General features: G+C 51.2%; 5 protein-coding genes across 5 annotated transcripts in view; all 5 read left to right on the plus strand.

The window, feature by feature from the left end:
* Window positions 1–270: 270 nt before the first annotated feature.
* AYL99_07422 (hypothetical protein) lies at window positions 271–2,964 on the plus strand (the record flags this gene model as incomplete). Its single annotated transcript, XM_018838931.1, has 1 exon — window positions 271–2,964. The coding sequence occupies one exon, from the start codon at window positions 271–273 to the stop codon at window positions 2,962–2,964; it is 2,694 nt and encodes an 897-aa protein (XP_018691699.1).
* Window positions 2,965–3,761: 797 nt separating this feature from the next.
* On the plus strand, window positions 3,762–4,898 carry AYL99_07423 (hypothetical protein; the record flags this gene model as incomplete). The annotated part of the gene is made up of 2 exons (XM_018838932.1): window positions 3,762–4,590; window positions 4,660–4,898. The coding sequence occupies 2 exons, from the start codon at window positions 3,762–3,764 to the stop codon at window positions 4,896–4,898; spliced, it is 1,068 nt and encodes a 355-aa protein (XP_018691700.1).
* A 21-nt stretch (window positions 4,899–4,919) lies between these two features.
* On the plus strand, window positions 4,920–5,567 carry AYL99_07424 (hypothetical protein; the record flags this gene model as incomplete). Its single annotated transcript, XM_018838933.1, has 1 exon — window positions 4,920–5,567. The coding sequence occupies one exon, from the start codon at window positions 4,920–4,922 to the stop codon at window positions 5,565–5,567; it is 648 nt and encodes a 215-aa protein (XP_018691701.1).
* Window positions 5,568–5,630: 63 nt separating this feature from the next.
* Window positions 5,631–6,164, plus strand: AYL99_07425 (hypothetical protein; the record flags this gene model as incomplete). Its single annotated transcript, XM_018838934.1, has 1 exon — window positions 5,631–6,164. One exon carries the CDS (start codon window positions 5,631–5,633, stop codon window positions 6,162–6,164), a length of 534 nt encoding a protein of 177 aa, XP_018691702.1.
* Window positions 6,165–7,579: 1,415 nt separating this feature from the next.
* AYL99_07426 (hypothetical protein) overlaps window positions 7,580–10,835 on the plus strand; it is a gene marked incomplete at both ends in the record, with an annotated part of 3,657 nt that continues 401 nt past the window's right edge. The window contains 2 exons of the mRNA XM_018838935.1: window positions 7,580–8,498; window positions 8,664–10,826. Of these exons, the coding sequence (XP_018691703.1) occupies window positions 7,580–8,498; window positions 8,664–10,826 (3,082 nt within the window). The remainder of the gene's footprint in view (window positions 8,499–8,663; window positions 10,827–10,835) is intronic.

Here is a 10,835-nt window from a genome sequence, read left to right on the forward strand (position 1 = left end):
AAGGGGCCAATTCAGATGGGATTAGATCGAAGAACCAGATTGTTGCCTGGACGGAACCCGTCAGGTCAGCAGTACTCTCGTTTTCTCTTCATATCGATTGTATGGTACATGTAGACTAATATTATTTCTGTTTGATCCCCCTCCATTGCTGCGTTTGCTGAGAGTCATTGCGCAGGAGATCTTCAGTTGGATAGCAGCAACCCCTTCACCTCCCGCAAGTTGACAGTAATGGCGACGAGTTCTGCAAGCTCAGAGCCAACGACACCAGCAATGTCTTCTGATAAAAGCAGCCCGCCCTCTTCGCCACTCAACGGCAGTCCCTCGGAGATCAAAACAGAGGCTGACGGAGACAAGAAAGATCAAGGTGCAAATAAAATGGAGATGGATGGCGATGATGTTGAGGAGATGGACCACAAGTCACGGGCACTCACGAACCTCCTCAAGACAAGCTCAGTCTTCGTTGCGATCATGGCAGACAAAATGAAGCAAGAGCAGAAGCGCAACCAGGAGCAGGCTCGGCGGGCCGCAGCGAAACAGAAGCATGAAGCGGCCAAGTCTGCTGAGTCGAAAGGCCCTACAAGAAAGTCCGCAAGGAGACGTGCTCAAGACGAGGAACCGACAGATGCTGAGGAGGTAGACGAGAAGAAGGCCACCCGGGGTCGGGGACGACAGTCTAAGAAGGCCAACGTTGCGAGGAAGAGCATCACTGATTACTTCGATTCGGGGGCTATTAAGACTTCCGAGGAGGGTCCAACCGTCCAAGAAGCGCTGGCAGAAGCCGCTGACGAATATGAAGGTGAGGGCCTCGGGGCCCATGATCTTGTCGCAACCGAGCAGCCTTCCGTAGTGACTGGCGGGAAAATGAAGCACTATCAACTTGAAGGCCTCGAGTGGTTGAAATCGCTCTGGATGAACGGTCTTTCTGGCATCTTGGCCGACGAGATGGGTCTTGGGAAGACGTTGCAAGCCATCTCATTGATTGCCTTCTTCAAAGACAACAACATCTCGGGACCCTTCTTGATCGCGGCTCCTCTGAGTACCGTGCGCAATTGGGTCGAAGAGTTCAAACATTGGACTCCGAGCATTAACACGGTCCTCTACCATGGAACCAAGGACGAGCGCGAGATGATGAGGCGGAAAAAGATGAAGATGCAAGATCAGTTCAAGTACGAATTTCCAATCGTCGTCACCAGCTACGAGATTTGCATGAATGACCGGAAGTTTCTGGCGACCTATCAATGGAAATACATCATCGTGGATGAGGGACATCGTCTGAAGAACATGAATTGCAAACTGATCAAAGAGTTGATGACATACAACTCTGCCAATCGACTTCTGATTACAGGCACACCTCTCCAGAACAATATCGCCGAACTTTGGTCACTCCTGCACTTCTTGCTTCCCGAAGTTTTCAACGATCTCGACAGCTTTGAGCGGTGGTTCGACTTTTCGAGTGTGTTGGAAGGGAACAAGGGGGCCGATCAGAAAACGTTGAGCCGAAGAAATAATCTCGTGTCGACCATGCATGCCATTTTAAAGCCATTCCTGCTCCGGAGAGTCAAAGCGGACGTTGAGTCAGACCTTCCTAAGAAACGAGAGTACATCCTCTATGCACCTTTGACCTCCGAGCAGAAGGAACTGTACCGGGAGATTTTAGCGGGCACGAGCAGGTCGTATCTGGAAGAAAAGGCTGTCGAACGCATCGAGGCCAGAAGCCGGACCGTTTCCCTCAAGCGCAAAGCAGCTACCAGCGGGCGCGGTACCCCTGCGAAGAGCTTGAAGCCAAGCCGTGACTCAACACCAGCTTCTGTTGTTTCCACTGGCTCGGTGCGACGGGGCCGCAAAGCAGCACGCACAAGCTATCGAGATGTAACGGACCGGGAATTCAATGCTCGCCTTCGCCGAATTGAACAAGGTGAAGAAGACATCAACCTGGATCGCGCATCCCCGTCGCCGGGTTCACAAGATATCTCCTCTGAGGAAGCCGAAGAGCTCGAAAGAGCCCAGACATTCAAGCTTGCAAAGAAAGAGATTGCCTCCAAGAAATTGCAGAATCCCCTGATGCAAGCGCGCCTCGCGTGCAACAGTCCGCACAACTTCTATTGGCCATGGAAGCCAAGTACGGCAGCTGAGGAGCAATCAGGCGAGTACCCTCACGTAGATGAAAGCCTGGTTACAGCCTCGGGGAAAATTCTTGTGCTCGACACGCTTCTTCCGCGACTCTTCGAATTGGGGCATAAAGTTCTCATCTTCAGCCAATTCAAAAATACCCTGGACATATTGGAAACATACGCGGTGGAGCTGCGCGGTTGGAAGGCGTGTCGAATTGATGGCTCGGTGGCCCAAGAGGAGCGCTACGAGCAAATAACCAACTTCAACACGGACAAGTCTTACAATTTGTTCCTCTTGACGACCCGAGCCGGCGGGCAAGGGATCAATCTGACTGCAGCAGACACAGTGATTCTCTTCGACTCAGACTGGAACCCGCAACAGGACTTGCAAGCGATGGATCGTGCACATCGTATCGGTCAGACGAGGCCTGTCATTGTTTACCGCCTTGCGACCAGGGGAACCGTAGAGGAGACACTGCTGCTCAAAGCCGATACAAAAAGGAAACTCGAGAAACTGGTCATTCAAAAGGGCAAATTCAGATCTCTTCTTTCGTCCAGCGTCGATGCCGACGACATCAAAGGCGCGCTTGTCAACGACGACTTCGAGAACTACGACGTCCCGCATTTAGAGGAAGATGAGAAGGAGGGACAGGAAAAACACAAAAAGAGGAGACCGATCCTGAGCGAAGAGGAGCTGAAGATCTTGACGGATCGGAGCGATGAAGCTTATGAGCGGGCTGCGAAGGGATTGGATATGGGAGGTGAAGGAAGTGCGTTCCAGGTTGCTGAAACGAAGAGGGGAGGGACGACGGCGGATGTACTTGCGGATTTGACGGTCAGGAGCAAGCCATGATGAGTTTGCTACTTTCGATCGGCAGTTGGAATGGATGTTTTGGCTTGAGATACACGGCGGGTTAGGGAAGATGTGTACCATGTGTATAGGGCACTTGGGGACAAGAAATTGTGTCAGCCTGACACGTGACCGCAGATGAAATATCAGGCTGATATGAGCACGTGATTCCGGGGTTTGGAGTTTCCCCGTCGGATAAAAACTCTCTTCAACCTCGTATGTGTGATTGTGGGATAATCACACTGGCAGCATGCCTCCGTACTCGATCAGGCTTATGATGCTGGAGGTCAATGACCCAGCTCTTGCTTCAATGGACTGTCCACCCTGGGTTTGGGTCGTCGGCGCGGTGTCTCGGCGCATATGTTCAGCCGCTTGTGCGCGTCTCTCCCACCCTTTTAGTAGCTCACAATTTAGTGTTATGCATCGACAACGGGAAGTGCACCAAGAGACTGCACCAAGAGACACCAAACAAGAAGAGCACCATCGCAAACGGTAAGGATGATCTGGCCCGGAACTGATGGGCAGCCGAAATGTGCCTGATATCAATGACCCATCTCCGCAATTCAGCCGGGCGGGATGACTGATTCGAGAAGTTCCGTGGCTGATCAGGCAACTTTTTGCACTGCATAGCCACGCCCACGCGGTAGGAAATCTACAACCCTCCCTTTTAGCTTGGGATCTGGCGGGGAACCTCAGCAACATTCTTCAAAGCTCCAAGGTCAAGGTCTGAAGATTGACTCGTGCCTTGCGTGTCACGCCCAGAGTCATTGAGATAGCCTGCTGCGAGGAAAGCCCCAACCATGTTACTCTCCAAGGACGACACTCTGCACTATACCTACGATTCTGAGCGTGTCCAGATCGAAGCGTGGGGTCCGAACGCCCTTCGGGTTCGTGCCACCAAGTTTCATACACTTCCGTCGGAAAACTGGGCTTTGACGGTCACACCTCCCAAGACCGATGTCTCCATTTCGATGCGTGACGGGCATGCATCCATCAGCAATGGCAATATTTGTGCCACGATTTCTTCCCGTGGCAAGATCATCATCAGGAATGCTAAAGGCGACCGACTGCTGGAGGAGTACCAGCGCAACCGCTCCGATGTTGAGGATCCAAAGTGCAGCGCTCTGATGATCGAGGCACGGGAATTCAAGCCATTGCTTGGCGGCGACTACCATCTGACCTACCGGTTGGAATCTGTTGATCGAAATGAGAAGATCTATGGCATGGGCCAGTACCAGCAACCATTTCTCGACCTCAAGGGACTTGACCTCGAAATGGCACAGCGCAATTCTCAAGCCACGGTTCCTTTCATGCTCTCAAACATCGGATACGGCATGCTTTGGAACAACCCGGCCGTCGGCAGAGCTGTCTTGGGGAAGAACACGATGAGCTTCGAGGCCTATTCCACGAGGGTGCTGGATTATTGGATTGTGGCTTGTGACACTCCCACCCAGATTGTCGAAGCTTACGCAGATGTCACCGGGAAAGTGCCAATGATGCCGGAATACGGACTCGGTTTCTGGCAATGCAAGTTACGATATCAGACCCAGGAAGAACTTTTGGATGTTGCACGAGAGTACCGGAAACGCAATTTGCCGCTTGATGTCATCGTGGTGGACTTCTTTCATTGTAGGTCCCGTTGTGCGATTCCGTGGCTATGGGAGGCCTTCCCGAAGGCAGCTGACGTGACATAAACAGGGCCAAAGCAAGGAGAATGGAAGTTCGACCCCACATATTGGAAAGACCCCGGTGAGTCTGCCATGCGAAGACTGTTGTCAACGTGGAAGGAGTCGGCGACAGCGTCTGTGCCTGAATTCCACTTTTCCCCTCCTCCCTCAGCCATCAAACTCCAATTCGGCTCGTTCTCACCTCAATCCGCCCCTGAAAAGGGCCCTACTATCAAGGTGGAAGAATACAGCTCTGACGAAACGTCGTGAAACTTGGCGACTACAGACGACATGATCAAGGAGCTTCAGTCGATGAACATCGAGCTCCTCGTTTCCATCTGGCCCACCGTCGACAAGCGGTCCGAAAACTACGACTTCATGCTGGAAAACGGACTTCTGATCCGGCAAGACCGAGGCCTGCGGATTTCAATGGACTTTCAAGGAGAGACGGTCCATGCTGACTTCACGAATCCGGCCACGAGAGAGTTTGTCTGGAAGACCGTCAAGAAGAATTATTATGATAAGGGTGTCAAGCTTTTCTGGCTTGACGAAGCAGAACCGGAGTACAACGCCTACGACTTTGATATTTATCGGTACCATAGCGGAAGTGTGTTGAGCACGGGGAATGCGTATCCGGTGGAATATGCCAAGGCATTCTTTGAAGGGATGGTGAAGGACGGCAAGCAGAAGGATGTCTGCAATCTCATCCGCTGTGCTTGGGCTGGAAGTCAGAGGTTTGGAACGTTGCTGTGGAGTGGTGATATCGCCAGCAGCTGGGAGAGTTTTCGAGACCAGTTTGCAGCTGGCTTGAATATTGGAATTGCCGGCATCCCATGGTGGACCACGGACATTGGCAAGACGACCCTGTGGCCTACAGCCTCATACACCATGCTGACTCCAATCAGGTGGCTTCCATGGCGGAAATCCTACGCACCCTGAATTCCGTGAGCTCTGCACTCGATGGTTTCAATACGGTGAGTAAATCAGGGAAGAAGCCAGCCTATGGTTCTGTCGATTCTGGCCGTGCTGATTATATTATCTTCGGCGACACTAGGCTGCTTCTGTCCCGTCTTTCGCCTGCATGGCGATCGTGAACCCAAACAGCCTCAACACGGCACTACCGGTGGTGCGACCTGTCTCTCCGGGGCGCCGAATGAAATATGGTGTTACGGCGAAGAGTGTTACCAGATCATGAAAAAATACCTTTTGCTGCGGGAGAAACTCCGTCCATATGTCCGCGAGCTCATGGCCCAAGCACACAATAAGGGCACGCCCGTGATCAGGACGATGTTCTTAGAGTTTCCTGACGATAAGAAGTGTTGGGAGGTCGAGGACCAGTATATGTTTGGTCACAAGTACCTTGTGGCGCCGGTCATGTATCTGGGCATGACAAAGAGAGATGTGTATCTGCCCAGAGGGGCCAAGTGGAAGAGGTTTGATGATGGGGAGGTCCAAGATGTAAAGACCCTTGAGGGCGGGACGCAGGTCGAAGCAGATTGTCCATTGGCTGTGATGCCGGTTTTTGAGCGGGTTTGAAAAAAGCCCTGCCCGCTTTCACTTCCGAGATGGAAAACAAAACGCAATTTATCCCAGTCGAGTTTTCTAATCACGATCACTCACACGAGGACGGAACCCCCTCGATGAATCCAACGGAGCTTTCCTCATGGTCTGTCCAGTTGTTGTGTTCTTTACCATCTGCGTCAAACACACATTACGTTTGAGAGAGCCAAGACAAGGCTGCCCGCAAAAAGGGGCGGCGGCTAGCCTAGTAAGCCCGCTCTCTCTCCCCCTAAGATCTTCCTCGCCTACGGGACCGACCCCACCACGTTTCCCCCTTCCCCCCCAAAAGATTGGAGCTTGCATCCATAAAGGTAAGGGACACGAGATGGGTTCCGAAGTTGCTCACACGTCCTCATCATTGGTTCATACTGATTCATTAGAAGGGAAGGAAGAGGGGGTCGAGGTCCAGTTTCAGAACACAGCTGTTTCAGGAAGGCTCGGCGACGGGTCCAGGGTTTTTGTGGAGAGGAGAGGAAGGGTCTCCCTACCATACTTGTAGATTGTAGATTCATTCGAAGGATTTACTGGGGGGGGGGGTCTTTGTGATGGAAATTCTGCGAGTGCCGACGACGTCGTCTCGTGTGCGTGCTTCGTTACCGTTCTCCACAATGGGTAGGTAGGTAGGTAGGGAGGGAGGGAGGGTATGTGTCGTTGCTAAAACATGCTGAGGCTGAGGATGATGTGCCTGGGCCGAGATGGAATCTTGCTAGACCTGTGCATCCCGCCATTTGACCAGAGTCATGGCTAAGCTATTCTGAGCTGTAGCTATGCTATCCGCTTTTCTGGACGCACTGCCGCCTGAAGTGGGGATAGTCTAACTGATAGCTGGGAGCAACTGCCTGTTGCCGCAATTTGAACCCCATAACTCATTTGTTACAGCCTCTTGTAAGACTGTACTCACTATTCTCCGCCCGACTTCCAATTGGAGTGGGTGGTTGACATCCGGGTTGACTTGCCGTATGAAGTTAGGGTTAACAGATTTCACCAATAATGTAGGAGCTTTTGCTAACCAAAGTTTCAACTATTACAATCACGTACGTGTAATATCTCCCTGTCTAGCCATATATAGATAGGTAATGGAAGGTACAAGAGCGGCAACAGAATCGAGGCTGAGCGCCCAAAGAAAAGGTCGTGTCGCCGCAGCCTTACCGATGTGATTCAAACGCACCTGCGTGCCTTCCTATTCATTGCTGTGCGGAAAGTTGAATCGCATCTCGATAGTCGCATTCTGCACCAGAGTCTAATGACTAGAATCAGTAGTGTGAATGAGCGAACCCGAGCCTCACGTTTCCTCGCCAGCCATGGACTGCGCACTGGTCTCAGGCGCTTCCAACCCACGCAAGCGACCACGTCTTTCCCACGCTCAATATACAGTAGCCTGCGTGTGCCCCATGTCTGTCGAGCTGACACCGCTTCGCGCCATGCTCGATAGCATTCACGACGACTTGCCTACCCAACGCGATCACAACGCTTATGTACTGGGAGAATTGGGGAAACACAATGTGGTGATTGCGGTTTTGCCCTGCATTGGAAACAATGTTTCGGGAGTTGCTGCAAACCAGATGTTGCACGACTTCCCATCAATTCGATTTGTCTTATTGGTGGGAATCGGCGGAGGTGTCCCTGGGAATCAAGAGACGGAAGATATTCGACTAGGGGATGTTGTGGTCAGCCAGCCAACTGATACAACGGGAGGTGTAATTCAATTCGACAGGGGTAAACGTCATTGCGGTGCCTATTTTGAGCGGACAGGCTGTCTGAACAAGCCTCCAGCCTTTCTGAGCGCAACAGTCGAGAAGCTGAAGGCACAGCATCGGCAAGAAGGAAATCAGATGGGAAAGTTCGTGTCGGACATGCTCAAGCGAAATCGGAACCTATGCGGAAAGTATAGGTTTCCTGGACGAGAGCGAGATCAGCTCTTTGAGTCTGAGTACGAACATGCGGGAGCCGAAACATGCCAGAATTGCGACGCCACAAGAGTAAAACGACGTGAGGACCGTGCGGAAGATCAACCCAGAGTGCATTACGGCACGATTGGTTCTTCGAGCTCTGTCATCAAGGACGCCATGGAGCGCGACAAACTGAAACAAAAGTATAAGATACTTTGTATTGAGATGGAGGCTGCTGGGCTAATGGATGCCTTTCCGTGCCTCGTCATCCGAGGTATCTGCGACTATGCCGATTCGCATAAGAACAAGGAATGGCAACCATATGCTGCCGCTGCCGCTGCAGCGTACGCAAAGGAGCTGCTTCTAGCCATTCCTGCACAAATGCCGCCGATCCCTCCTGTCCTCTACACACCCTCTCCAGGTGAGCCCTATCTACTGCCTTCTGCTATCTTTATCCCCTCACCTGATTCACCCTATGACATATGGGCGCTCGTAGAGCCCCAATATTGGTATCTAAGCTAAAATGCACATTATTTCTCTTTGTCAGACTACGCTAGAGTGATATACACTAACTCTTCTTCAATAGCAAACCACGGCGATGCCGAGCCTAATCCCAGAAATGATGATACAACACTCGATAAGCAGAGCAGATATCAAAGGCTTCTTCAATGGTTGACTTTTGTGCGGATGGATGCACGTCTTCGCAACATCACCGACGCTTTGCCGCAGACATGTAAGTGGCTTTTCAAAGAGGAGAAATTCAAGATGTGGATTGAGCGTATCGAGATCGAAGACCACCTTGGGTTTCTCTGGATCAAAGGAAAGCCCGGGTCTGGCAAATCGACAATAATGAAAGAGGCTCTCAAAACAGTAAAACGAAGCCATCCCGAAGAAATTATTGTCTCTTATTTCTTCAACGCACGAGCACCAGGCCATTTGGAGAAGTCAAGTGTTGGCATGTATCGCTCACTGGTCCATCAGATTCTTCAATCTTGTCCCCATTTTCGAGGCCATTTCACCGAAATGTTTACAGCAAAAGATCGAGAGGGCGTCATTGACGACTGGACCCCTGCAGAACTACAAGGATTCTTAAACGACGTTGTGGAGAACTTAGAGAACCGCTCTCTCAATATATTCATAGATGCTCTCGACGAAGGGGATGAGAACGACGTGCGTTTGCTTATCGCTTTTCTAGAAGATCTAAGTGTGAGGGCAGCCACATCCGGCACATCGGTGAGGATATGTCTCTCCAGCCGCCATTACCCGTACATTAGCATCCGGAAAGGACTTTCCCTCGTCATGGAGGACCAAGACGGACACGGAAATGACATTAAGACATATATAAGACGCAAGCTCATTGGCGACGAAGATCCCGAGTACGAAACACTGAGAGACAAAGTATACCGAAAATCATCCCGGGTGTTCTTATGGGTTTTCCTGGTCATACCAATACTCAATCAATTGTACGGACGCGGTCAGCCTGAAGCGATGGAGAGACGTCTTGAAGAGATCCCAGATGATTTAGATGATCTTTTCGCCCAAATTCTGGCGAAGAATTCCGAGAATATCGACTCATCTATTTTGCTCCTACAATGGGTTCTTTTCTCGAAGCGGCCGCTGAGTCCGCCAGAACTGTATCTTGCGGTTCAGTCAGGAATAGATCCCTCAGTCATCGAAGGGACTTGCAGTTTGCCAAAGGAAATGTTGGAACGGTACCTTCTCAATTGCTCTCGTGGACTCACGGAAGTCACGAGGACAAACCCACCTTTGGTACAGTTTATCCATGAGACGGTTCGAAACTTTCTCATTCAAGGGAATGGCCTGGCAAAGGTCGACCAGAGGCTGGCCGGAAACGTCGAAGGGATCAGCCATGAACGACTCTATACAGCTTGTTTACGATTTTTCGATCGCTGTCTGTCATTAAATCAGAACAACCAGCTTAGCGGCGTTCCAGAACGCATATTTCGGCCAGGAGATGCTCAATGGAATTTCCGTTTCTCAGATTATGCGGTCAACTTCCTGTTTTGGCACGCCGAAATCTCTGAAGCCAGTGGAATCCCACACCGAGAATTTCTGAGACGATTTCAAGGCAATGATTCTACTGACCTTCAGGAGTGGATCCAATATCGCAACTCTTTCCAGCGTTATCAAGTACGTAACTATACTCCGACAGCGAATCTGATATACATTCTGGCTGAGCAGGGCTTCGCCAATCTTGCAAAAGTGTTGATCGATGACAAGGTTAATGTCAACGCTCGTGGGGAACGTTACGGGAACGCACTACAAGCAGCCTGTGCCGGAGGCCACAAGCAGATGGCACAACTTCTTATTGACAGCGGAGCGAGCATCGACGCTATCGGTGGGGAACATCGTCATGCACTTTGTGCAGCGATACATCACAAGCATGAATCTATCATGGAATTACTGCTAGGCACTGGCATACTACCACCTGTTGAGACTCTTGAAAAACGACTTTTCATATCAATTGCTCGTGGGTATGTATACGGAGCGGAAACCCTCCTCAGAGCTGGCGTCTCGACGAGATGTACAAACAACCGCGGCGAATCACCTCTCTACCTGGCAGCGCAAAAGAATAAGCTCGCGGTAGTCGATCTTCTCATACAGAAGGGTGCCGATATCAATGCCCAAGGTGGCCACTCTGGTAATGCACTACAGGCGGCAATAGCTTGTGGCCACGAGCAGGTGGCGCGGCTACTGATTGAGAAGGGTGCCGATGTCAATGCCCAAGGTGGCCACT

The sequence above is a fragment of the Fonsecaea erecta genome (assembly GCF_001651985.1).
Source record: "Fonsecaea erecta strain CBS 125763 chromosome Unknown Scaff6, whole genome shotgun sequence".
NCBI lineage: Eukaryota > Fungi > Ascomycota > Eurotiomycetes > Chaetothyriales > Herpotrichiellaceae > Fonsecaea > Fonsecaea erecta.